The 24,470-nt window shown below is 47.3% G+C and overlaps 1 protein-coding gene and 1 long non-coding RNA gene across 4 annotated transcripts in view; one reads left to right on the plus strand and one right to left on the minus strand.

The window, feature by feature from the left end:
* LOC143815974 (uncharacterized) overlaps positions 1–24,470 on the minus strand; it is a 241,873-nt gene that overhangs the window by 167,456 nt on the left and 49,947 nt on the right. The gene's annotated exons all lie outside the window — the stretch shown is intronic.
* TEKT2 (tektin 2) overlaps positions 1–24,470 on the plus strand; it is a 67,479-nt gene that overhangs the window by 10,974 nt on the left and 32,035 nt on the right. For 2 of the 3 annotated variants that reach the window (XM_077295823.1, XM_077295822.1), the window contains exons 2-3: positions 15,009–15,166; positions 18,150–18,275. In XM_077295823.1, coding sequence (XP_077151938.1) covers positions 15,011–15,166; positions 18,150–18,275 — 282 coding nt within the window. In that variant the 5' untranslated portion in view covers positions 15,009–15,010. Of the gene's footprint in view, positions 1–738; positions 834–15,008; positions 15,167–18,149; positions 18,276–24,470 lie in introns of all 3 variants that reach the window. The other variant, XM_077295824.1, reaches the window with a different exon arrangement.

A 24,470-nucleotide genomic window follows, 5' to 3' on the forward strand; every position in this document is an offset into this window, starting at 1 on the left:
TCCTCTATCTAGTAAGTGGACCTCGCTTTGCTAAATCTACCTTCATACTGTGTATGTCTTTTCCTCTAACTCACCGTTAATATATGTGGGGGCTACTATCATCTTTGGGGAATTTCACTAGAGGTAAGCCAGGTCTGTTCCTTCCTCTTCCAGGCGTAGTTAGTTCTCCGGCTGGCGCATGGCATCTAGGCAGCCGTAGGAATGCTTCCTGGCTACTGTTAGTTGTGTGGTAGATTTAGGTCACGGTCAGCTTGAGTTTCCATCACCCGAGGGCTAGTCTGTTATTTTGTGTTTCTGATGTTCCCATGCCATTGGGGAATCACGACAGGTGGCGCTCACAGCAAGCCGGCATCAGTAACCAGAGAGGTCTCAAGGACCTCTATGGTTACTATCCTGACGCATCGCTGACCCCCGATCATGTGACGGGGGTCGGCGATGAGCTCATTTCTGGCCACGTGGCCGGAAGCGGTAGTTAAATGCCGCTGTCAGCGTTTGACAGCGGCATTTAACTAGTTAGTAGCGGTGGGTGGATCACAATTCCACTCGCCGCTATTGCGTGCACATGTCAGCTGTTCAAAACAGCTGACATGTTGCGGCTTTGATGTGGGCTCACCGCCGGAGCCCACATCAAAGCAGGGGATCTGACCTCGGACGTACTGTCCCATCCGAGGTCAGAAAGGGGTTAAGGTCAGGACTTTGACTAGGCCACTCCAAAGTCTTAATTTTGTTTTTCTTAAGCCATTCAGACATGGACTTGCTGGTGTGTGCTCAGTAGCGGTGACTCGCCTGCGCAGAAGACCGATGAAAATGCTGCCATTAGAAGGGGGGAAAAGGTACCCATGACCACACGAGTGCATAGCCCATGCGCAGGCTTACGGCACCGCAACTGCACGTCACAGGGCAGTGTAATGTGCATGGGAGGGAAGTGGTATTGTAATGAAAAGAGGAAGCAGGGATTTCTTCCAGGCACTGCATGTCACCGCACCTGGAAGAAATTATTAAGAAAACATTGTTAACCCTTTCCCCGACATTTGCAGTATATATACGTCATGGTCGGGATGGACTTCTCGACCAATTCAGTATATGTACGTCATGGCAATCAGCCACGCACAGTACGTCATAGTGATTGCCGCCGGGTGTCAGCTGATTCTAACAGCTGACACCCATCTCTCAGTGGTGGGAGCAGTGCCTTGGATCTGCGACCTCATCGTGGGGACCCAATTGCTGCCATGGTGACCTGATGTCATGAAAAAAAAATTATAAATGGCTTCACCCAACCAATAACCATGAGTGGAGAAATGTTTTGGTGTTTTCATTCATATTCTCTGCAAAAAAGGCCAAGAAACCAAAAATTCTGCCGGGGTATGTAAACTTTTGAGAACATCTGTGTATTATAGGTCCAATTCCATAAGGTATGTGTGACAGTATGACATGACACAGCCACTGCTTCAGATAGAATCATAAGTGCTAGTGTATAGATCATGGAGCAGTAGGATGAGGCAGACCCCACAATATCACAGGACCAGAAAGGCAAACCACATACAAGACAGATAGATGTACCCTTTAATCTGGGGAACTATATGAAGCATTGGCCATGTCATGCCTATAGTGTCACACATACCTTGTGGAATCGGGCCTATATATATTGGTTATAATAACTCTTCAATGTTTACATGTGCACTGTCACTTTATTTGTTAGCATTTAATATGTTGGATATAATTTAATAGTCACTAGTGTGTGACTTTTTAACCAGTTTTATATTCTTGAATTTGAGGCTATTTATTATTATTTGCCACTAGGTGGAGACCTTGTACCACAAGTAGCCATCTGTGCTATAGGAATTTGATTTTTATACTTTTTCCAATGGGCTTACCACTTATTATAATATATACAGCTCTGGCAAAAATTAAGAGCCCACCACATCAAAACCCTGTCATGGGCAGCCCAATCTCCAGACCTGAACCCCATTGAAAACCTCTGGAATGTAATCAAGAGGATGATGGATAGTCACAAGCCATTAAACAAAGAAGAACTGCTTACATTTTTCTGCCAGAAGCAGTGTGAAAGACTGGTGGAAAGCATGCCAAGACACGTGAAAGCTGTGATTAAAAATCATGGTTATTCCACAAAATATTGATTTCTGAACTTTCCTGAGTTAAAACATTAGTATTGTTGTTTCTAAATGAGGAATCAATGGTGCTATATAAATAAATAATAATAATAATTATGAACTTGTTTTCTTTGCATTATTTGAGGTCTGAAAGCACTGTTTTGTTTTGTTTTTAAATTTGACCATTTCTCCTTTCGGAAAAAAAATACAAAATTTATTGCTTGGAAATTCGGAGACATGTTGTCTGAAGTTTATAGAATAAATGAACAATTTACATTTTACTCAAAAATATACCTATAAAGAGAAATATCAGACAAACTGAACATTTTGCAGTGGTCTCTTAATTTTTCCAGAGCTGTATATTAAATAAATACTCTAAACCAGGGGTTGGCAATTAATTTTCTCTCAGGGGTCACTTGAGAGACTGTTACCATTGTGGAGGCACCGAACCATTAGGTTGAAATTCATTCGGATTAATATTAATATCAATCTAATAATTATAATTGTTATATTATTGATAATTATATTAATATTAATTGTATCACTTAATATTGAGCAAAATTAAGTATGCTGACCCCCATATATATCATTTGAACCCAAGTACAGCTCCTTCTATATATGTTATGAACCCCCCACAGCCCCTTTTATACTGTAAGAGCCCCCACACAGCCTCCCCATATACTGCATGAGTCCCACACAGCTTCCCTATATACAGCATGAGCCCCACACAGCCTCCCTATATACACTGCATGTCACCCCATTGCCTCCCCATGTGCAGCATGAGCCCCACACAGCCTCCCCATATACTGCATGAGCCCCACACAGCCTCTCTATATACAGCATGAGCCCCACACAGCCTCTCCATATACTGCATGAGCCCCATATACTGCATGAGTCCCACACAGCTTCCCTATATACACCGCATGAGCCCCACACAGCCTCCCCATATACTGCATGAGCCCCACACAGCCTCTCTATATACAGCATGAGCCCCACACAGCCTCCCTATATACACTGCATGTCACCCCATTGCCTCCCCATGTGCAGCATGAGCCCCACACAGCCTCCCCATATACTGCATGAGCCCCACATAGCCTCCCCATATACTGCATGAGCCCCACACAGCCTCCCCATATACAGCATGAGCCCCACACAGTCTCCCTATGTACTGCATGAGCCCCACATAGCCTCCCCATATACTGCATGAGCCCCACACAGCCTCCCCATGTACTGCATGAGCCCCACACAGCCTCTATATACAGCATGAGCCCCACACAGCCTCCCTATATACTGCATGAGCCCCACACAGCCTCCTCCATATACTGCATGAGCCCCACACAGCCTCCTCCATATACTGCATGAGCCCCACACAGCCTCCCTATATACAGCATGAGCCCCACACAGCTTCCCCATATACTGCATGAGCCCCACACAGCTTCCCTATATACTGCATGAGCCCCACACAGCCTCTCCATATACTGCATGAGCCCCACACAGCCTCCCCATATACTGCATGAGCCCCACACAGCCTCCCTATATACAGCATGAGCCCCACACAACCTCCCCATATACAGCATGAGCCTCACACAGCCTCCCTATATACAGCATGAGCCCCACACAGCTTCCCTATATACACCGCATGAGCCCCACACAGCTTCCCCATATACTGCATGAGCCCCACACAGCCTCCCCATATACTGCATGAGCCCCACACAGCCTCTCTATATACAGCATGAGCCCCACACAGCTTCTCCATATACTGCATGAGCCCCACACAGCCTCCCCATATACTGCATGAGCCCCACACAGCCTCCCTATATACAGCATGAGCCCCACACAGCTTCCCCATATACAGCATGAGCCCCACACAGCCTCCCTATATACAGCATGAGCCCCACACAGCTTTCCCATATACTGCATGAGCCCCACACAACCTCTCTATATACTGCATGAGCCCCACACAACCTCTCTATAAACTGCATGAGCCCCACACAACCTCTCTATATACTGCATGACCCCCACACAGCCTCCCCATATACTGCATGAGCCCCACACAGCCTCTCTATATACAGCATGAGCCCCACACAGCTTCCCCATATACAGCATGAGCCCCACACAGCCTTCCCATATACAGCATGAGCCCCAGAGCTTCCCCATCTACAGCATGAGCCCCACACAGCTTCCCCATCTACAGCATGAGCCCCACACAGCTTCCCCATATACAGCATGAGCCTCACACAGCCTCCCCATATACTGCATGAGCCCCACACAGCCTCCCCATATACTGCATGAGCCCCACACAGCCTCCCCATATACAGTATGAGCCCAACACAGCCTCCCCATATACTGCATGAGCCCCACACAGCCTCTCTATATACAGCATGAGCCCCACACAGCCTCCCCATATACAGCATGAGCCCCACACAGCCTCCTCATATACAGCATGAGCCCCACACAGCCTTCCCATATACTGCATGAGCCCCACACAGCCTCCCTATATACAGCATGAGCCCCACACAGCTTCCCCATATACAGCATGAGCCTCACACAGCCTCCCCATATACTGCATGAGCCCCACACAGCCTCCCCATATACTGCATGAGCCCCACACAGCCTCCCCATATACAGTATGAGCCCAACACAGCCTCCCCATATACTGCATGAGCCCCACACAGCCTCTCTATATACAGCATGAGCCCCACACAGCCTCCCCATATACAGCATGAGCCCCACACAGCCTCCTCATATACAGCATGAGCCCCACACAGCCTTCCCATATACTGCATGAGCCCCACACAGCCTCCCTATATACAGCATGAGCCCCACACAGCTTCCCCATATACAGCATGAGCCCCACACAGCCTCCCCATATACTGCATAAGCCCCACACAGCCTCCCCATATACAGCATGAGCCCCAGAGCTTCCCCATATACAGCATGAGCCCCACACAGCTTCCCCATATACAGCATGAGCCTCACACAGCCTCCCTATATACAGCATGAGCCCCACACAGCCTCCCCATATACAGCATGAGCCCCAGAGCTTCCCCATATACAGCATGAGCCCCACAACACTTCCCCATATACAGCATGAGCCCCACACAGCCTCTCTATATACAGCATGAGCCCCACACAGCTTCCCCATATGCAGCATGAGCCCCACACAGCTTCCCCATATATAGCATGAGCCCCACACAGCCTCCCCATATTCTGCATAAGCCCCACACAGCCTCCCTATATACAGCATGAGCCCCACACAGCTTCCCCATATACGGCATGAGCCCCACACAGCCTCCCCATATACATCATGAGCCCCACACAGCCTCCCTATATACGGCATGAGCCCCACACAGCCTCCCTATATACGGCATGAGCCCCACACAGCCTCCCCATATTCTGCATGAGCCCCACACAGCCTCCATATATATACTGCATGAGCTCCACAGCCTCCCCATATACAGCATGAGCCCCACACAGCTTCCCCATATACTGCATGAGCCCCACACAGCCTCCCTATATACAGCATGAACCCCACACAGCTTCCCTATATACACCGCATGAGCCCCACACAGCTTCCCCATATACAGCATGAGCCCCACACAGCCTCCCCATATACTGCATGAGCCCCACACAGCCTCCCTATATACTGCATGAGCCCCACACAGCCTCCCTATATACAGCATGAGCCCCACACAGCGTCTCCATATACTGCATGAGCCCCACACAGCCTCCCTATATACAGCATGAGCCCCAGAGCTTCCCCATATACAGCATGAGCCCCACACAGCCTCCCCATATACAGCATGAGCCCCAGAGCTTCCCCATATACAGCATGAGCCCCACACAGCCTCTCTATATCCAGCATGAGCCCCACACAGCTTCCGCATATACAGCATGAGCCCCACACAGCTTCCCCATATACAGCATGAGCCCCACACAGCCTCCCCATATACTGCATGAGCCCCACACAGCCTCCCCATATACTGCATGAGCCTCACACAGCCTATCCATATACTGCATGAGCCCCACTCAGCCTCCCTATATACTGCATGAGCCCCACACAGCCTCCCCATATACTGCATGAGCCCCACACAGCCTCCCTATATACAGCATGAGCCCCAGAGCTTCCCCATATACAGCATGAGCCCCACATAGCCTCCCCATATACTGCATGAGCCCCACCCAGCCTCCCTATATACAGCATGAGCCCCACACAGCTTCCCCATATACTGCATAAGCCCCACCCAGCCTCCCTATATACGGCACGAGCCCCACACAGCTTCCCCATATACAGCATGAGCCCCACACAGCCTCTCTATATACGGCATGAGCCCCACTCAGCCTCCTCCATACGCAGCATGAGCCCCACACAGCCTCCCTATATATAGCATGAGCCCCACACAGCTTCCCCATATACAGCATGAGCCCCACACAGCCTCCCTATATACGGCATGAGCCCCACACAGCTTCCCCATATACAGCATGAGCCTCACACAGCCTCCCTATATACAGCATGAGCCCCACACAGCTTCCCTATATACACCGCATGAGCCCCACACAGCTTCCCCTTATACAGCATGAGCCTCACACAGCCTCCCTATATACAGCATGAGCCCCACACAGCTTCCCTATATACACCGCATGAGCCCCACACAGCTTCCCCATATACTGCATGAGCCCCACACAGCCTCCCCATATACTGCATGAGCCCCACACAGCCTCCCTATATAATACAGCATGAGCCCCACACAGCTTCCCCATATACAGCATGAGCCCCACACAGCCTCCCTATATACAGCATGAGCCCCACACAGCCTCCCCATGTACTGCATGAGCCCCACACAGCCTCCCTATATACAGCATGAGCCCCACACAGCTTCCCCATATACAGCATGAGCCCCACACAGCCTTCCCATATACTGCATGAGCCCCACACAGCCTCCCCATATACTGCATGAGCCCCACACAGCCTCCTCATATACAGCATGAGCCCCACACAGCCTTCCCATATACTGCATGAGCCCCACACAGCTTCCCCATATACAGCATGAGCCCCACACAGCTTCCCCATATACTGCATGAGCCCCACACAGCCTCCCCATATACATCATGAGCCCCACACAGCCTCCTCATATACAGCATGAGCCCCACACAGCCTTCCCATATACTGCATGAGCCCCAGAGCTTCCCCATATACAGCATGAGCCCCACACAGCCTCCCAATATACATCGAGCCCCACACAGCCTCCCTATATACAGCATGAGCCCCACACAGCCTCCCCATATACATCATGAGCCCCACACAGCCTTCCTATAGACAGCATGAGCCCCACATAGCCTCCCCATATACAGCATGAGCCCCACACAGCCTCCCCATATACAGCATGAGCCCCAGAGCTTCCCCATCTACAGCATGAGCCCCACACAGCTTCCCCATCTACAGCATGAGCCCCACACAGCTTCCCCATATACAGCATGAGCCTCACACAGCCTCCCTCTATACAGCATGAGCCCCACACAGCCTCCCCATATACAGCATGAGCCCCAGAGCTTCCCCATATACAGCATGAGCCCCACACAGCTTCCCCATATACAGCATGAGCCTCACACAGCCTCCCTCTATACAGCATGAGCCCCACACAGCCTCCCCATATACAGCATGAGCCCCAGAGCTTCCCCATATACAGCATCAGCCCCACACAGCTTCCCCATATACAGCATCAGCCCCACACAGCCTCCCCATATACTGCATGAGCCCCACACAGCCTCCCCATGTACTGCATGAGCCCCACACAGCCTCCCCATATACTGCATGAGCCCCACACAGCCTCTCTATATACAGCATGAGCCCCACACAGCTTCCCCTTATACAGCATGAGCCCCACACAGCCTCCCCATATATAGCATGAGCCCCACACAGCCTCCTCATATACAGCATGAGCCCCACACAGCCTTCCCATATACAGCATGAGCCCCACACAGCCTCCTCATATACAGCATGAGCCCCACACAGCCTTCCCATATACTGCATGAGCCCCACACAGCCTCCCTATATACAGCATGAGCCCCACACAGCTTCCCTATATACACCGCATGAGCCCCACACAGCTTCCCCATATACTGCATGAGCCCCACACAGCCTCTCTATATACAGCATGAGCCCCACACAGCCTCCCCATATACAGCATGAGCCCGACACAGCCTCCCCATATACTGCATGAGCCCCACACAGCCTCCCCATGTACTGCATGAGCCCCACACAGCCTCCCTATATACAGCATGAACCCCACACAGCTTCCCCATATACAGCATGAGCCCCACACAGCCTCCCCATATACTGCATGAGCCCCACACAGCCTCCCCATATACTGCATGAGCCCCACACAGCCTATCCATATACTGCATGAGCCCCACTCAGCCTCCCTATATACTGCATGAGCCCCACACAGCCTCCCCATATACTGCATGAGCCCCACACAGCCTCCCCATATACTGCATGAGCCCCACACAGCCTCTCTATATACAGCATGAGCCCCACACAGCTTCTCCATATACAGCATGAGCCCCACACAGCCTCCCCATATACAGCATGAGCCCCACACAGCTTCCCCATATACTGCATGAGCCCCACACAGCCTCCCCATATACAGCATGAGCCCCAGAGCTTCCCCATATACAGCATGAGCCCCACACAGCCTCCCCATATACATCGAGCCCCACACAGCCTCCCTATATACGGCATGAGCCCCACACAGCCTCCCCATATACATCATGAGCCCCACACAGCCTCCCTATATACGGCATGAGCCCTACACAGCCTCCCCATATACATCATGAGCCCCACACAGCCTCCCTGTATACGGCATGAGCCCCACACAGCCTCCCTATATACAGCATGAGCCCCACACAGCCTCCCCATATTCTGCATGAACCCCACACAGCCTCCCTATATATACTGCATGAGCTCCACAGTCTCCCCATATACTACATGAGGCCCCACACAGCCTCCATATATACTGTATGAGCCCCACACAGCCTCCCCATATACAGCATGAGCCCCACACAGCCTCCCCATATACAGCATGAGCCCCACACAGCCTCCCCATATACAGCATGAGCCCCACACAGCCTCCCCATATACAGCATGAGCCCCACACAGCCTCCTCCATATACTGCATGAGCCCCACACAGCCTCCCTATATATACTGCATGAGCCCCACACAGCCTCCCTATATACAGCATGAGCCCCACAGCCTCCTCATATACAGCATGAGCCCCACAGCCTCCTCATATACAGCATGAGCCCCACAGCCTCCTCATATACAGCATGAGCCCCACACAGCCTCCCCATATACATCATGAGCCCCACACAGCCTCCCCATATACAGCATGAGCCCCACACAGCTTCCCTATATACAGCATGAGCCCCACACAGCCTCCTCCATATACTGCATGAGCCCCACACAGCCTCCCTATATATACTGCATGAGCCCCACACAGCCTCCCTATATACAGCATGAGCCCCACAGCCTCCTCATATACAGCATGAGCCCCACAGCCTCCTCATATACAGCATGAGCCCCACAGCCTCCTCATATACAGCATGAGCCCCACACAGCCTCCCCATATACATCATGAGCCCCACACAGCCTCCCCATATACAGCATGAGCCCCACACAGCCTCCTCCATATACTGCATGAGCCCCACACAGTCTCCCCATATACAGCATGAGCCCCACACAGCCTCCCCATATACAGCATGAGCCCCACACAGCCTCCCCATATACAGCATGAGCCCCACACAGCCTCCTCCATATACTGCATGAGCCCCACACAGTCTCCCCATATACAGCATGAGCCCCACACAGCCTCCCCATATACAGCATGAGCCCCACACAGCCTCCCCATATACAACATGAGCCCCAGAGCTTCCCCATATACAGCATGAGCTCCACACAGCCTCCCAATGTTGTATTTTTATTAAACAATCTTACAAAACATGACAAACTTATAACATTAAATCAGCTTATCATGGATGAGGTGCATAGGGAACTTCTGTGTAAATAATAGGGACACGCAAACACTAAAACAGGACCAGCTGGGCAGGCTGACAACAAAAAGTTAAAGCCCATTGAGGCTACATGCTATGGCAAGAAAAGTGCATAGTGCAAAAAGTAAAAGTGCAAATCATACATGCCAGAGATCAAATTGGGGACGGGGGGGCTCGGTCTGGGAGAGTGTATATCACTCTAACTGCACCCATCAGCCAAATTACACTAGCAGCTTACAACGGAGCTCAGACGGCAGCTTGCTTACCCGCTCATGATGCCAGAGAGGGGAAAAGTAACTCAGAAATAAGCAGATGGAGAATAAATTATGTGAAAGGTGGCCGGATACCCAAATGGTAATAGATGCGGTCAAATGAATACATGTACAGTCGCAAATGGGTCAGTATAGTATGTCCAGAAATACTGGATACATAGCTCTTCTCCTTAAAGGGCCTTACCACCATTTAATTGCCTAACATATCCTAATGTCGTTCTAAATAACAACAAAACATAAAGAAATATAACAGAAAACAAAAAAAATAAGGATAATAGACAAAGATAAATACATATATATATATATATATATATATATATATATATATATATATATATATATATATATATATATACACTCACCGGCCACTTTATTAGGTACACCTGTCCAACTTCTTGTTAACACTTAATTTCTAATCAGCCAATCACATGGCGGCAACTCAGTGCATTTAGGCATGTAGACATGGTCAAGACAATCTCCTGCAGTTCAAACCGAGCATCAGTATGGGGAAGAAAGGTGATTTGAGTGCCTTTGAACGTGGCATGGTTGTTGGTGCCAGAAGGGCTGGTCTGAGTATTTCAGAAACTGCTGATCTACTGGGATTTTCACGCACAACCATCTCTAGGGTTTACAGAGAATGGTCCGAAAAAGAAAAAAAATCCAGTGAGCGGCAGTTCTGTGGGCGGAAATGCCTTGTTGATGCCAGAGGTCAGAGGAGAATGGGCAGACTGGTTCGAGCTGATAGAAAGGCAACAGTGACTCAAATCGCCACCCGTTACAACCAAGGTAGGCCTAAGAGCATCTCTGAACGCACAGTGCGTCGAACTTTGAGGCAGATGGGCTACAGCAGCAGAAGACCACACCGGGTACCACTCCTTTCAGCTAAGAACAGGAAACTGAGGCTACAATTTGCACAAGCTCATCGAAATTGGACAGTAGAAGATTGGAAAAACGTTGCTTGGTCTGATGAGTCTCGATTTCTGCTGCGACATTCGGATGGTAGGGTCAGAATTTGGCGTAAACAACATGAAAGCATGGATCCATCCTGCCTTGTATGGAGCATCTTTGGGATGTGCAGCCGACAAATCTGCGGCAACTGTGTGATGCCATCATGTCAATATGGACCAAAATCTCTGAGGAATGCTTCCAGCACCTTGTTGAATCTATGCCACGAAGAATTGAGGCAGTTCTGAAGGCAAAAGGGGGTCCAACCCGTTACTAGCATGGTGTACCTAATAAAGTGGCCGGTGAGTGTATATACATACTGTATATATATTTTGAAATTCCAAGAGTGTTGAGCTGTAGGCTTTAAGATCCCATTCAAAGAGATGATTACTTCAGACATCAGAGTTTAATCAGAGCTTCTCCAACAAAAAGGCATCATAGTCCGGATTTTCAAGGACCAGGGCATGGAAATGTAGATGATATTAGATGATAGGACGAACATATTAAAAACAACACACAGATTAAAATCCAAGTAGGGAAGATGCAGTAATCTATAAAAAGGAAGAAAAAGCTTAACTGTTCATTTAAGCCTGCCGTAGTCATAGTATCCAAACCATTTATCCACCGGCACTCAAGTTGTGTCAAATTCCACTTCCAATCGCCACCCCTAATGCCACACCTTACCCGTTCAATGCCAAGTACTCTGAAACCTTTAGGGTTACATTGATGGTGTGACCTGAAGTGGCGAGGGATGGTCTTTTATGAGGCAACATCACTCACATCACCCGCAGCCATAATGTCTCTAACATGTTCGCTAGTGCGGACTCGCAACTCCCGTGATGTGAGACCAATGTAAAATTTATTAAATGGACATTTAGCCATATAAATCACATATGGGTGCTGCAAGAGATATATTCAGTGATCTTAAACTCTCTTTGGCCATCAGACAATGTGAACGACGTTGCCCGCACATGATTCCGGCAGGCCAAGCAATCACAAGCCCCATTTTCTATTACCCATCCCAAAAATCCTGGGTTCCTTTGCCACATTGTGGCTCCTAACCAAGAAGTCCTTGAAATTTTTCCATCTTCTCGCAGTCAGGAGGGGTAGATTTGGGAGAAATCCTGCAAGAGTGGGTTCAGTTTTGAGAAATGGCCAATGTCTATTCATAATCTTTTGCAATAGTCTCCCATTGATTATTAAAAGTAGTAATGTACCTAATTTTTGGTTCCTGCCGTTGTCTTATTTTCTTCTTCCCTGCAAGTAGATCACATTTCCTAGAATTCCTGGCAGAAGTACATATCCTTCTCATTCAAAGGAATTGGCCTATTGGGATCGCCCCGATAGTAGAATAAGTATGAGAGGAGGAAGCATGGAGAAGTGCATTCACCGATGTTTACTTCCTCCCCATGTCCAGGATGAGGCCCCCATGGCCTCCCCATGTCATTGATCAGGCCCCCCGTAGCCTCCCCATGTCCATCCAAACATCCCATACACATGAAAAAAAACCACCACATTCTCACCTCGGTCCCATTTCCCTGGCGTTCTGCCTCTTCCTGTTTCGGTGTTTCCGCTGAGCTGACTCTCCGCACTTCACAGCTGATGCGATGAAATCACGTCATTGCATCAGCTGTTTCACACGCTAATTGGGGGAGGAAGTGGCTGGAGGCTCCTCCTCCACTAATGAAGCCCAGGTCAGCTCTAAACCATACTGTGGGACAGATTTTAATATATTTTTCATATACTTTGTATACTTAGCGTATGATTTTTTCTCTGCAAGAAAATAATCTTTGTTTATGGGATTAATCTTTGTGAGGCTATGTTGTTTATTGAAAACGAAAAGAGGCCTACAAAGAAAAGATCACAGTACCTACAATCAAATATTGTGGAGGTTCAAAGATGTTTTGGAGTTGTTTTCTGCTTCTGGCACTGGGTGCCTTGAGTGTCTGCAAGGCATCATGAAATCTGAAAATTACCAAAGGATTTTAGGTTACAATGTAATGCCCACTATCAGAAAGCTGGGTTTGTATCCTAGGTCATGTGTCTTCCAGCAGGACAATGACCCCAAACAGTTCAAGAAACACCCAGAAATGGATGATAAAGTGCGGGAGAGTTCTGAAGTGGCAGCATGAGTCCGGATCTAAATCTCATTAATCACCAGTGCGGAGATCTTAAAATTGCTGTTAGGAGAAGGCACCCATCAAATATGAGAGACCTGGAGCAGTTTGCAAAAGAAGAGTGGTCCAAAGTTCCACTTGAGAAGTGCAAGAAGTTTTTTGATGGTTATAGGAAGTGATTGATTGCAGTTATTTATTCCAAAGGGTGTGCAACCAAATATTAAGTTGAGGGTGCCCACAATTTGAGATTTTGTGTGAAATTATGTCCAATATGCCTTTTTTTCTGTTTTTTTGTGTTGTTCCAATACACACAAAGAAAATAAACAAGCGCATAACAAAACAAGTGTAACTGCAATAATTTTCTGGGAGAAACACTTCATTTTTTAGAGCAATTTCAAGGGTGCCAACGCTTTTGGTAGAACTGTATATACATACATAAAAACTGGAGGCACTGCGAGGTGCAGTCTTGGCCCCTAATGTCACATTACAAGTCCTTACAGCTGAGCATCTCCTATTGCTGCTGCTCCACTGATTCTAGAATAGTTTTCCCTGTGTCCTTCCCTTCCAATGTTACTCCCCCCAGAAATAAAAAGAGCTAATTTTCCTTTCAACCAACTGGGTGTAACACAGAGCTTCTGTGGGATTTGCTCTTTCTCCTTGGATACTGGCCTGTCAAAACATGATTGCCCACAGAGAAGGTCTGTGGTATACCTCCAGTTGTTGAAGGGGAAATTTGCATCTTTGTTACTTAATTGATTTAGGGGGAGGGGGGCACAGAAGAAAAATTGTTTCAAGATGAGTGGAACTCAACAAATTGGAGGAGATTTTTATTTAAAATTAAAAATCCATTAAAAGGTCCTCTTTAAAGAGAACCTATTAGGTCAGATAGTGCTATTATTCTGCAGGTATAGGGTTAATCTGCAGGTTAATATAGTTATGATGGTGTCCGACAGCTACCACCACTGGCTACAGAAGCACTGAGAGCGGTGACTCTAAGCACATCCCAGCACTGACTGACAGCCGGCGGTGCAGTGCATCAGTACAGAGCCGACTGTCAGCCAGTGGCAGCCGGGCGTGCTTCCAGGTGGCGCTCTGAAAACTGGCGGCTTCTAGGAGAAATACGTTAATCGGGCTTTCAGACCAGTGGCCTGGCACCTTTATAACGCTATTAATCTTCAGATTAACCCTATAACAGTGTTATCGGACCTGACAGGTTCTCTTTAAACAGATTGAGTGGGTTCTAAGGCTTTATTTGCTCATGATGGTTCAAGATGTGATAGATATGAGACATATGTTCTAAATCTGCAGACACCACAGTTTTCACAGCTCGGTACTGAATACTGTATTGGCTAAAGGAGACCCGTATAATAATACCAACTTTTTGCAAACATTTCTCTCTCATTCTGTTAGTAGCCATCCATATCCCTGCTTGGAGCCACCAACCTCCTGTAGCTATGGACTTCATGCTTATATGTTAGAGCTAACACGACAATATTTCTTAATTTCCATTTAGACATGGCTACTTTAAGTGTGAAACCAGGAAGTCGCTTCTCAGTCCCAGACTGGCATACCAACAACTTGCTTATTTCTACAAATGCTCAGAGGCAGCAATCCGCTTCCCATCAGATCCGCCAGGAGGCCAGGACTCTTCGGAATGAGACCAACAACCAGGTATCTGTCAGTCACTTTTCCTTACAAGTTGTACATCAGTGTCTGAATTGTATTAATGTGTGACATCCAGAATAAGGGTTATGGTTTCTAAGCATTCGGTATAGATAATTGCTCAGGATAGTTATGATTTCTAGAAAGCCATAGCGTCACGTAATCCGCAATGAACCAAATAATCTGCCTGCTCCAATCCAGTAAGTGTGATTGATCAGCCATTGATAACTAGGCAGCATACTAGACCTTGACGCAGTTGTTCATAAGCGCACAGCTCTGCAACAAAGGTTACCATCAGGAAAGTATACAACTACTGTTTAATTTTATGGTATGTACTCAATGAAAGTTAAAGGGATTGTCTGGAACTAACACAGTGATGACTTATCTGTAGTTTAAGAGTCCTCACCATGAGATGAATGGGGTCCGACATCCCACATCCCCACTGATCAGCTGGAAACTACCTCCACCTGCCACAATGTACTCTCAGAATACATCAGCCTCATACGTTGCTTAATGGCCACTGCCAAGTACTGCTATTTATGTGCCACTGCTCTATTGTCAGAGCAGATTTCAGCTGATCGGTGCAGGGCGTGGGATGCAAGGGGATCAGACCCCACCTATTTTATATTGATGACTTATACTTTTTTTTTGGACAATCTATTTAACTGTTCTATTGCCTTTTGATTTTGTCATTGGTTTTGTTACTCTGGTTTTGACCCTATTTTTCTGACTACGCCTGTCCCCTGATTTTGTCATTGATTTTGTCTCGTTGGTTTTGATCTAGCTTGTTATTTGCCCCCCTACCAAATCCTTCTACTCTGTGGATGTACACCAATAATCCCAGCTGACTTGTCCATTTTTTAACAGCAGCATGGGCAGCAAAACATCTCACACACGTGCACGATGATGACACGCAGATGACATCCCTGTATCATCAGTGTGACACGTGCCGGCGCCTGAGAAACAGCAGTACAGTTAGTGCTGTTTCCCAGCGCCGGGTGCTGAAGACCGCTCTTATTATTTTCCCCTGCTCTGCCAGCGATCAGCACGAGCAGGGGGAATGTTAAGAGTTACATTCAACTGATAACAGGGAGAGCAGGCAGCAGCTGATGGGACTACTACTGCCATCAGACTACACCTGCTGCAGTTAATAACAGCTAGAGTAGGCGGCGACTGATGGGAGTATTCATCAGCTGCCGCCTGCACTATAGATAAATGAAAAAAATGGTGTGGGTTCCCCTGTATTTTTGATAACCAGCCAGGCTAAACTTACAGCTGAAGGCTGTAACCCTCAGCTGTCAGTGTTAGCAAGGCTGGTTATTGTGACTAGAGGGGTACCCATGCTGTATTTTGTAATTATTTAAATAATTAAAAAAAAATAGCATGGGGTCCCCTTGCTTAGTGGCCAGTCCGGTGTACTGCACCTTATTTCCCTTTCACTTGGATTTGAATTTCCTGATATGATAAATGGATTCTGGCTTAAGCGGACCTGTCACCGGGTCAAAAATAACCCAAATAATCAGTTTTTGCTCTTATTTTATTCCCATTGCTCCCATGATAATTCAGTTTTTTTCTTTGTTAAAATCTGCCATACAATTCCAGAAATATGAGCTTTTTAATCTAGTGCTAATTTTAATAGTCTTTACCAAGGAGGTATGGCTCACAGGAGTCTTTGGGATCATGTCTTTAGGTTTCTCTGCATTATTAATAGTTTATTGAAAAAAAGAAAATAAAAAGGCAAAGAAAGCCAAACATACCAATACCATGCCCAAATACAAATGCACAACAGGACCCCATGATAATGGCGAGGGCAGAACGGGTGCAAAATATTAATATAACAACCGCATGTAAACCATATATCAGGGGGTGGCTGCCTAGTATACCAAGCGCACACCACTACCTGAGATGCACTTTGTCCAGATGCCAATACTATTAGATCAGGGGACTGTCCAGTACCATAAGTACACCCCATAGGCAGACACACCAAATCACCCAGCCTCCACTGAAAGGTCCGGCCTGGACCTTTCATAAAAATGGAAAAATGTGCCACAAAGATGGATATAATGCATGAGTTATTGGTCTATATTTTGGTCAAAATACACAAGCTCACAACCTCCCACGTCAAGGGTCCTCATTGTCTCTTGAGTCCCTCCGCTAAATACTTATGGTACTAGGCACCCTGCCTAATCTATTATTAGGGGTGTTGGTAATAGACTGTTATCTGGACAGCAGCGCATCTCACATAATGGTGTGAATGACACCCTATGCAAACCTGTGTGCATTTGGAATACTAGACAGCCACCCCTTGATGTGTGGTGGGTTTGCAAGTGGTTGTGTCATTGGTATTTTGCACCTGTGCTGCCTTAATCTTGGGGGTCTGCTGCATTTTGTTGTGTATTTGTGTTTGGGCATAGTATTTTTTCAGTGACTTTTTTGCTCTGCATTATTACCCTTTGAACATGCCCCCTTGGTGAAGACCATAAATAATTATCATTAATCAAAAAGACCCGTATCTATGGAACTATATGGTGGATAAAAAAAAAGATTACCATACTCTGGATGAAGGGAGATTAAAATAAGAGCAATAACTGGCCATTTTCACCTGGCAATAGATCTACTGTCTGTAAGGTTTCAATGAGGAGGCCATCATTTTGACTGTAAAAACAGTGTAGCACGCCGCGCTACTTTTGCTGTCAGACATGACAGAATCTGCTGCAGAGGCCCTGAATGGAGACACAGATGGAACAGACCTGAACGTACCGTAGAAAACGTCTTGAAAAAGCCAACTGGACTCAGAACACAATGTAGATAAAGTGCATTTTATGTGGATGGTTCGTGTCTACTAGATATTATTTAGAAGAAGCTTGACAGCCCTTTGGTCCCATCACTGTTACATTATTCCTTTTATGATATTTTACAATGAATTTGGTTGTGGTTTGGAGCATGATATCTTACGGTGACAATGAATAAACAAACTGTACTTCTTGATTAGACTAAATGGGATGAGGAGGACAACCGTACCCGACTTTCAGATCGCATTGATGAGGTGGAAAACTGGAAACTGGTGTTGGACAAGTGTCTGTCGGAAGTAGATGCTGAAATTGAGGCTTTGACACTGGTGAGTCTTATTTGAGACTTCCTATTTGTATGACATATCTTGTGTGATCACACAATATCAGGTCAAATAGTCTTTGGACTTTTATTCCATTCCATCGCTCTCAATGTGTTTCAGCTCTAATTCTAGGAATAAGTGAACAAATATACAGAATTTCATATTCATCAACTATGCAAAAGGCCTCTTAATAATAATCTTTATTTTTATATAGCGCTAACATATTACGCAGCGCTTTACAGTTTGCACACATTATCATCGCTGTCCCCGATGGAGCTCACAATCTAAATTCCCTAACAGTATGTCTTTGGAATGTGGGAGGAAACCGGAGAACCCGGAGGAAACCCACGCAAACACGGGGAGAACATACAAACACCTTGCAGATGTTGTCCTTGGTGGGATTTGAATCCAGGACTCCAGCGCTGCAAGGCTGCAATGCTATCCACTGAGCCACCGTGCTGCCCCTTCAGAGAGGAAGAGTACTGGAACTTTAGTACCAACCATAGAATCTACTCTGAATCTACTCTTTAATGAGCTTTTCCATTTGACATTAGGATAATATGCCAAAACAGACACTCCATTTGCAAACAGAAGTTTTGAGGTTGAAACCTATAGTAGTAGCAAAATAACCCAATGTCAAAGGCACAAAGCATTTAAGGTGAAGCATATAAGCTGAAACCAAGCACTCATTCAAGCAGACCTGAAACTATAAACCTAAAAATCTGCATTGAATAAACAAATGACAAGCAAAAATTCGAACCAAATACTTTATTAATAGAACACTAATTGACATACTAGGATAGAATACAAACCATTTATAAGACAAAGAAAAAAAAGAGGAGGCAAGGACACCATGACCCACAAGTGATCAAATGTATGAGAATTATCTGTGACAAAATAATTAAATATCAATGTAACAAAAATATGCAAACTGAATAATATGCATACAAAATGAAAATATTAATATACCGTATATGGTTTGTAAACCCAGGTAAACACAGAAAGTGCAAGTGCACTAGAAAGTATATAGTATCTGTAGCTTGGTGGCTACATAAGGCAAGTACATTCAGTGCATGTGCCAATAAATATCAAGAGGGAACCAGTGAAGATATATACACTGCTCAAAACAATAAAGGGAACACTAAAATCCCACATCCTAGATATCACTAAATGAAATATTCCAGTTGGAAATCTTTATTCATTACATAGCGGAATGTGTTGAGAACAATAAAACCTAAAAAGGATCAATGTAAATCACAACTAATATCCCACGGAGGTCTGGAGTTGGAATGATGCTCAAAATCAAAGTGGAAAATGAAGTTACAGGCTGATCCAACTTCAGTGGAAATGCTTCAAGACAAGGAAATGATGCTTAGTAGTGTGTGTGACCTCCACGTGCTTGTATGATCTCCCTACAATGTCTGGGCATGCTCCTGATGAGGCGGCAGATGGTCTCCTGGACTAAAGCATCCGCCAACTCATAGACAGTCTGTGGTGCAACGTGACGTTGGTGGATGATGCGAGACATGATGTCCCTGATGTGTTCAATCGGATTCAGGTCTGGTGAATGGGCGGGCCAATCCATAGCTTCAATGTCTTCATCTTGCAGGAACTGCTGACACAATCCAGCCACATAAGATCTGGCATTGCCCTGCATTAGGAAGAATCCAGGGCCAGCTGCACAAGCATATGGTCTCACAAGGGGTCTGAGGATCTCATCTCGGTACCTAATGGCTGTCAGGCTACCTCTGGCGAGCACATGGAGGGCTGTGCGGCCCTCCAAAGAAATGCCACCCCACACCATTACTGACCCACTGCCAAACTGGTCATGCTGAAGGATGTTGCAGGCAACAGATCGCTCTCCACAGTGTCTCCAAACTCTGTCATGTCTGTCACATGTGCTCAGTGTGAACCTGCTTTCATCTGTGAAGAGCACAGGGTGCCAGTGGCGAATTTGCCAATCCTGGTGTTCTGTGGCAAATGCCAAGCGTCCTGTACGGTGTTGGGCTGTGAGCACAATCCCCAACTGTGGACGTCGAGCACTCAGACCATCCTCATGGAGTCGGTTTCTAACCGTTTGTGCAGACACATGCACATTTGTGGCCTGCTGGAGGTCATTTTGCAGGGCTCTGGCAGTGCTCCTCCTGTTCCTCCTTGCACAAAGGCTGAGGTAGCGGTCCTGCTGCTGGTTTGTTGCCCTCCTACGGCCCCCTCCACATCTCCTGGTGTACTGGCTGGTCTTCTGGTAGTGCCTCCAGCCTCTGGACACTATGCTGACAAACACAGGAAACCTCCTTGCCACAGCTCCTATTGGTGTGCCATCCTTGATGAGCTGCACTACCTGAGCCACTTGTGTGGGTTGTAGAGTCCGTCTCATGCTACCACGAGTGTGAAAGCACAACCAACATTCAAAAGTGACCAAAACATCAGCCAGAAAGCATTGGTACTGAGATGTGGTCTGTGGTCCCCACCTGCAGAACCACTCCTTTATTGAGTGTGTCTTGATAATCGCCAATAATTTCCATCTGTTGTCTATTCCATTTGCACAACAGCATGTGAAATTGATTGTCAAACAGTGTTGCTTCCTACGTGGACAGTTCGATTTCACAGAAGTTTGATTTACTTGGAGTTTTATTCCATTGTTTAAGTGTTCCCTTTTTTATGAGCAGTGTATAAGTTCTGGGAAAAAAAAGTGAAGGGGTATTGGAGAAAGTTACTCACCCGGGTTCATGTGAGAATTCTGCCGCCTCCCCACACTCCAACTCTCGTTTCACATGAGCTTCCTCAGGGAGCACTCGAGTGTGGGGCGGCAGCAGCATTCTCACCATGAACCCTGGGACCTAAGAGGTAATGTTTCTTATGGAGAGCGCCAATTTAGGTAAGGAGATTTATATGCCTTACAATACTCCTGGCAATGTAGGATCTACTCTCCTAAGCCGTCTATATAGGCATACAGGTCATAGAAAATTTATTAAAATGATACCTGCATACAGATGTCTATCTAGGTTTTCTGGTACCCAGGGCAAGAATTAAGTCTGACACCTTCCCCCTCAAGCACATATCCGATTTGCATACTTAGTTGACAAGCTGCTCTTACTAATTCTGTAAGTGAAAATTCAGTGAAAAGCTGAGAGAAGCAGGGACAAAAGCTAGTGGTCACATGAGCGTAAGATTGGAAATAAATCGCAAATGAGTGAAGTGGCCATGTGATGACTGCTGGAACCTGCATAAAATTACACACCAGTGGTGTATCTGGGGGGGGCAGCCGGGGCATGTGCCCCGGGCGCAGCCGGCAGGGGGCGCAGTCGGGCCGCCTAATGTGGCGGTCTGCAGTGTCTCCCCCGGCGGCTGCATACTGTCGCCCCCGGTCTGGGAGTCAGCTGTTCTCTGTGCCGACTGTCAAGCTGACAGCCAGCACAGAGAAGCTGCAGAGCGCTGGCTCCCAACATGTGTGGAGGTGGAAGTGTGCCACTGCAGGGTGGCTGCGGCGGGCAGGGAGAAATCGATAATGATAAGAAAAACGGAGGGCACCACACATTAATTATCAGCCAGAGAGTTCACCATGGGCTTGGAAGCAGACATGAGACAACAAAGAAAAAGATCATGCCTATATATTGGGAACACCTTAAATTGTATAAAAGTCAAAAAAGCTTTATTGGTAGAAATACACAGCACAAAAAAACAATTCAAAACACTAAAATGCAAACAGATACCTATACACAGATCATGCCCTAATGTGGGGGCAATGATAGCTCACACCAAAGATCCCCCCGAGAGAATAAATGCAAATAAAGTACAAAAAATGCAAAAAGTGCAAAATATGCAGAAACTGGCTCCTAGGTAATAGTCAATCATCAGTCCTAATATACATCTGTCCAAACAACATATAGATGAAAAATACATATGACTAAACCAATGTCACAATACCATATGGATTCAGGGAAATACTTAATAACGTATTAGCAGAAAAACTGCAGTGCAGAGTAAGCAATAAGAAGGCAAATAGAGACGGCAAAGATGAAAGATGCCAGAGTCTAAAGATAGATATACCCTGATGCCAAAGATCCAAATGTTGGAGACGGAGCCAGCATGGACAAAAAAGGGGGAACAAGGTGTGGGATAGAATCCCACGCGTATCGCGGCTTCCTCAGGGAAAGATAGCATCTGTATAGGTATCTGTTTGCATTTTAGTGTTTTTAATTGTTTTTTGTGCTGGGCATGGAGAAATCCCTGCAGTTCCGCTGCCTACAAGAGAAAATAGCAGCGGAGCTGCAGCAATCTGTCTTCCTGCTTCCTGCCTGCACTTCCTCTCACACAGACGCGCCGCTGGATGACGTCATCATTCAGCGGCCGGCTGTGTCAGAGGAAGGCGATGGAGATGCTGCGGCAGAGCGTGAGGAGAGGTGAGAGGGGTGTGCGTGTGTGTGGCGCGCTGCAGGGGAATGTGCGGAGAAGTAAATGGTGTGTGTGTAGGTGGAGGAGAGGGCAATGATGGGGAGGAGTGGGCAATGATGGGGCTGACGGGGAGAGGGCAATTATGGGGATGGTGGGGGAGGAGAGGGCAATGATGGGGCTGACAGGGAGAGAGCAATGATGGGGATGGTGGGGGAGGAGAGGGCAATGATGGGGCTGACGGGGAGAGAGCAATGATGGGGATGGTGGGGGAGGAGAGGGCAATGATGGGGCTGACGGGGAGAGAGCAATGATGGGGATGGTGGGGGAGGAGAGGGCAATGATGGGGCTGACGGGGAGAGAGCAATGATGGGGATGGTGGGGGAGGAGAGGGCAATGATGGGGCTGACGGGGAGAGGGCAATGATGGGGATGGTGGGGGAGGAGAGGGCAATGATGGGGCTGATGGGGAGAGAGCAATGATGGGGATGGTGGTGGAGGAGGAAATGATGGAAGTGGTGGAATGGGCAAGGATGGGGATGGTGGGGGAGGAGGAAATGATGAATGCGGTGGAAAGGGCAATGATGGGATTGGGGGAGGAAATGCTGGAGGTGGTGAAATGGGCAATGATGGGTGTGACGGAGAAGGCAATGATGGAGGTGGTGAAGAGAGCAATGAGGGGGTGGGGTAGAGGAAAATAATATGTGTGTGGACAATTTGAGTGGGGATAGGGGGATTTATTATGTGTGGGGGGAATTTGGGGATGGGGGAATTTATTACGTGTGGGGTAAGATTTGGAGTGGGGATGGGGGATTTAATGTGTGGGGGAGATTTGAGGACACAAAATGAAGAGCAAAAGGGGAGATGGGGACATATATGAGGAAACAGTACAGGGGAATGGGGGGCATGTATGAGGAAACAATATGGGGGAATTGGGGGCATGTATGAGGAAACAGTATGGGGGAATTGGGCATGTATGAGGAAACAGTACGGGGATTGGGGGGCATGTATGAGGAAACAGTATGGGGGAATGGGGGGCATCTATGAGGAAACAGTATGGGGGAATGAGGGCATGTACGAGGAAACAGTATGGGGGAATGAGGGCATGTACGAGGAAACAGTACGGGGAATGAGGGCATGTATGAGGAAACAGTACGGGGGAATGGGGGGCATGTATGAGGAAACACTATAGGGGAATGGGGGGCATGTAAGAGGAAACAGTATGGGGGAATGGGGGGCATGTATGAGGAAACAGTATGAGGGAATGGGGGGCATGTATGAGGAAACAATATTGGGGAATTGGGGGCATGTATGAGGAAACAGTATTGGGGAATGAGGGCATGTACGAGGAAACAGTGTTGGGGAATGGGGGGGCATGTATGAGGAAACAGTACGGGGGAATGGGGGGCATGTATGAAGAAACAGTACGGGGGAATGGGGGGCATGTATGAGGAAACAGTGTGGGGGGCATGTTTGAGGAAACAGTATGGGGGAATTGGGGGCATGTTTGAGGAAACAGTATGGGGGAATTGGGGGCATGTATGAGGAAACAGTATGAGGGAATGGGGGGCATGTATGAGGAAACAATATGGGAGAATGAGGGCACAGTATGAGGAGAGATGTGAAAAATGTATTTGGACAGAGTACGGGGAGTGAGGGTGATGGGATGTGTGCAGACACAGTATGGGGAGTTAGGTGAGCAGTTAGTATAGAAAGTGAGGGGGTAAATATATGAGCAGACAGTATGGCGAACAGGGGGATGTGAGAGGAGACAGTATGAGGAGGGAGGGGAATAGTGTGAGGAGACAGT

This window comes from Ranitomeya variabilis, chromosome 3 (assembly GCF_051348905.1).
Source record: "Ranitomeya variabilis isolate aRanVar5 chromosome 3, aRanVar5.hap1, whole genome shotgun sequence".
In the NCBI taxonomy this organism is placed as follows: Eukaryota; Metazoa; Chordata; class Amphibia; order Anura; family Dendrobatidae; genus Ranitomeya; species Ranitomeya variabilis.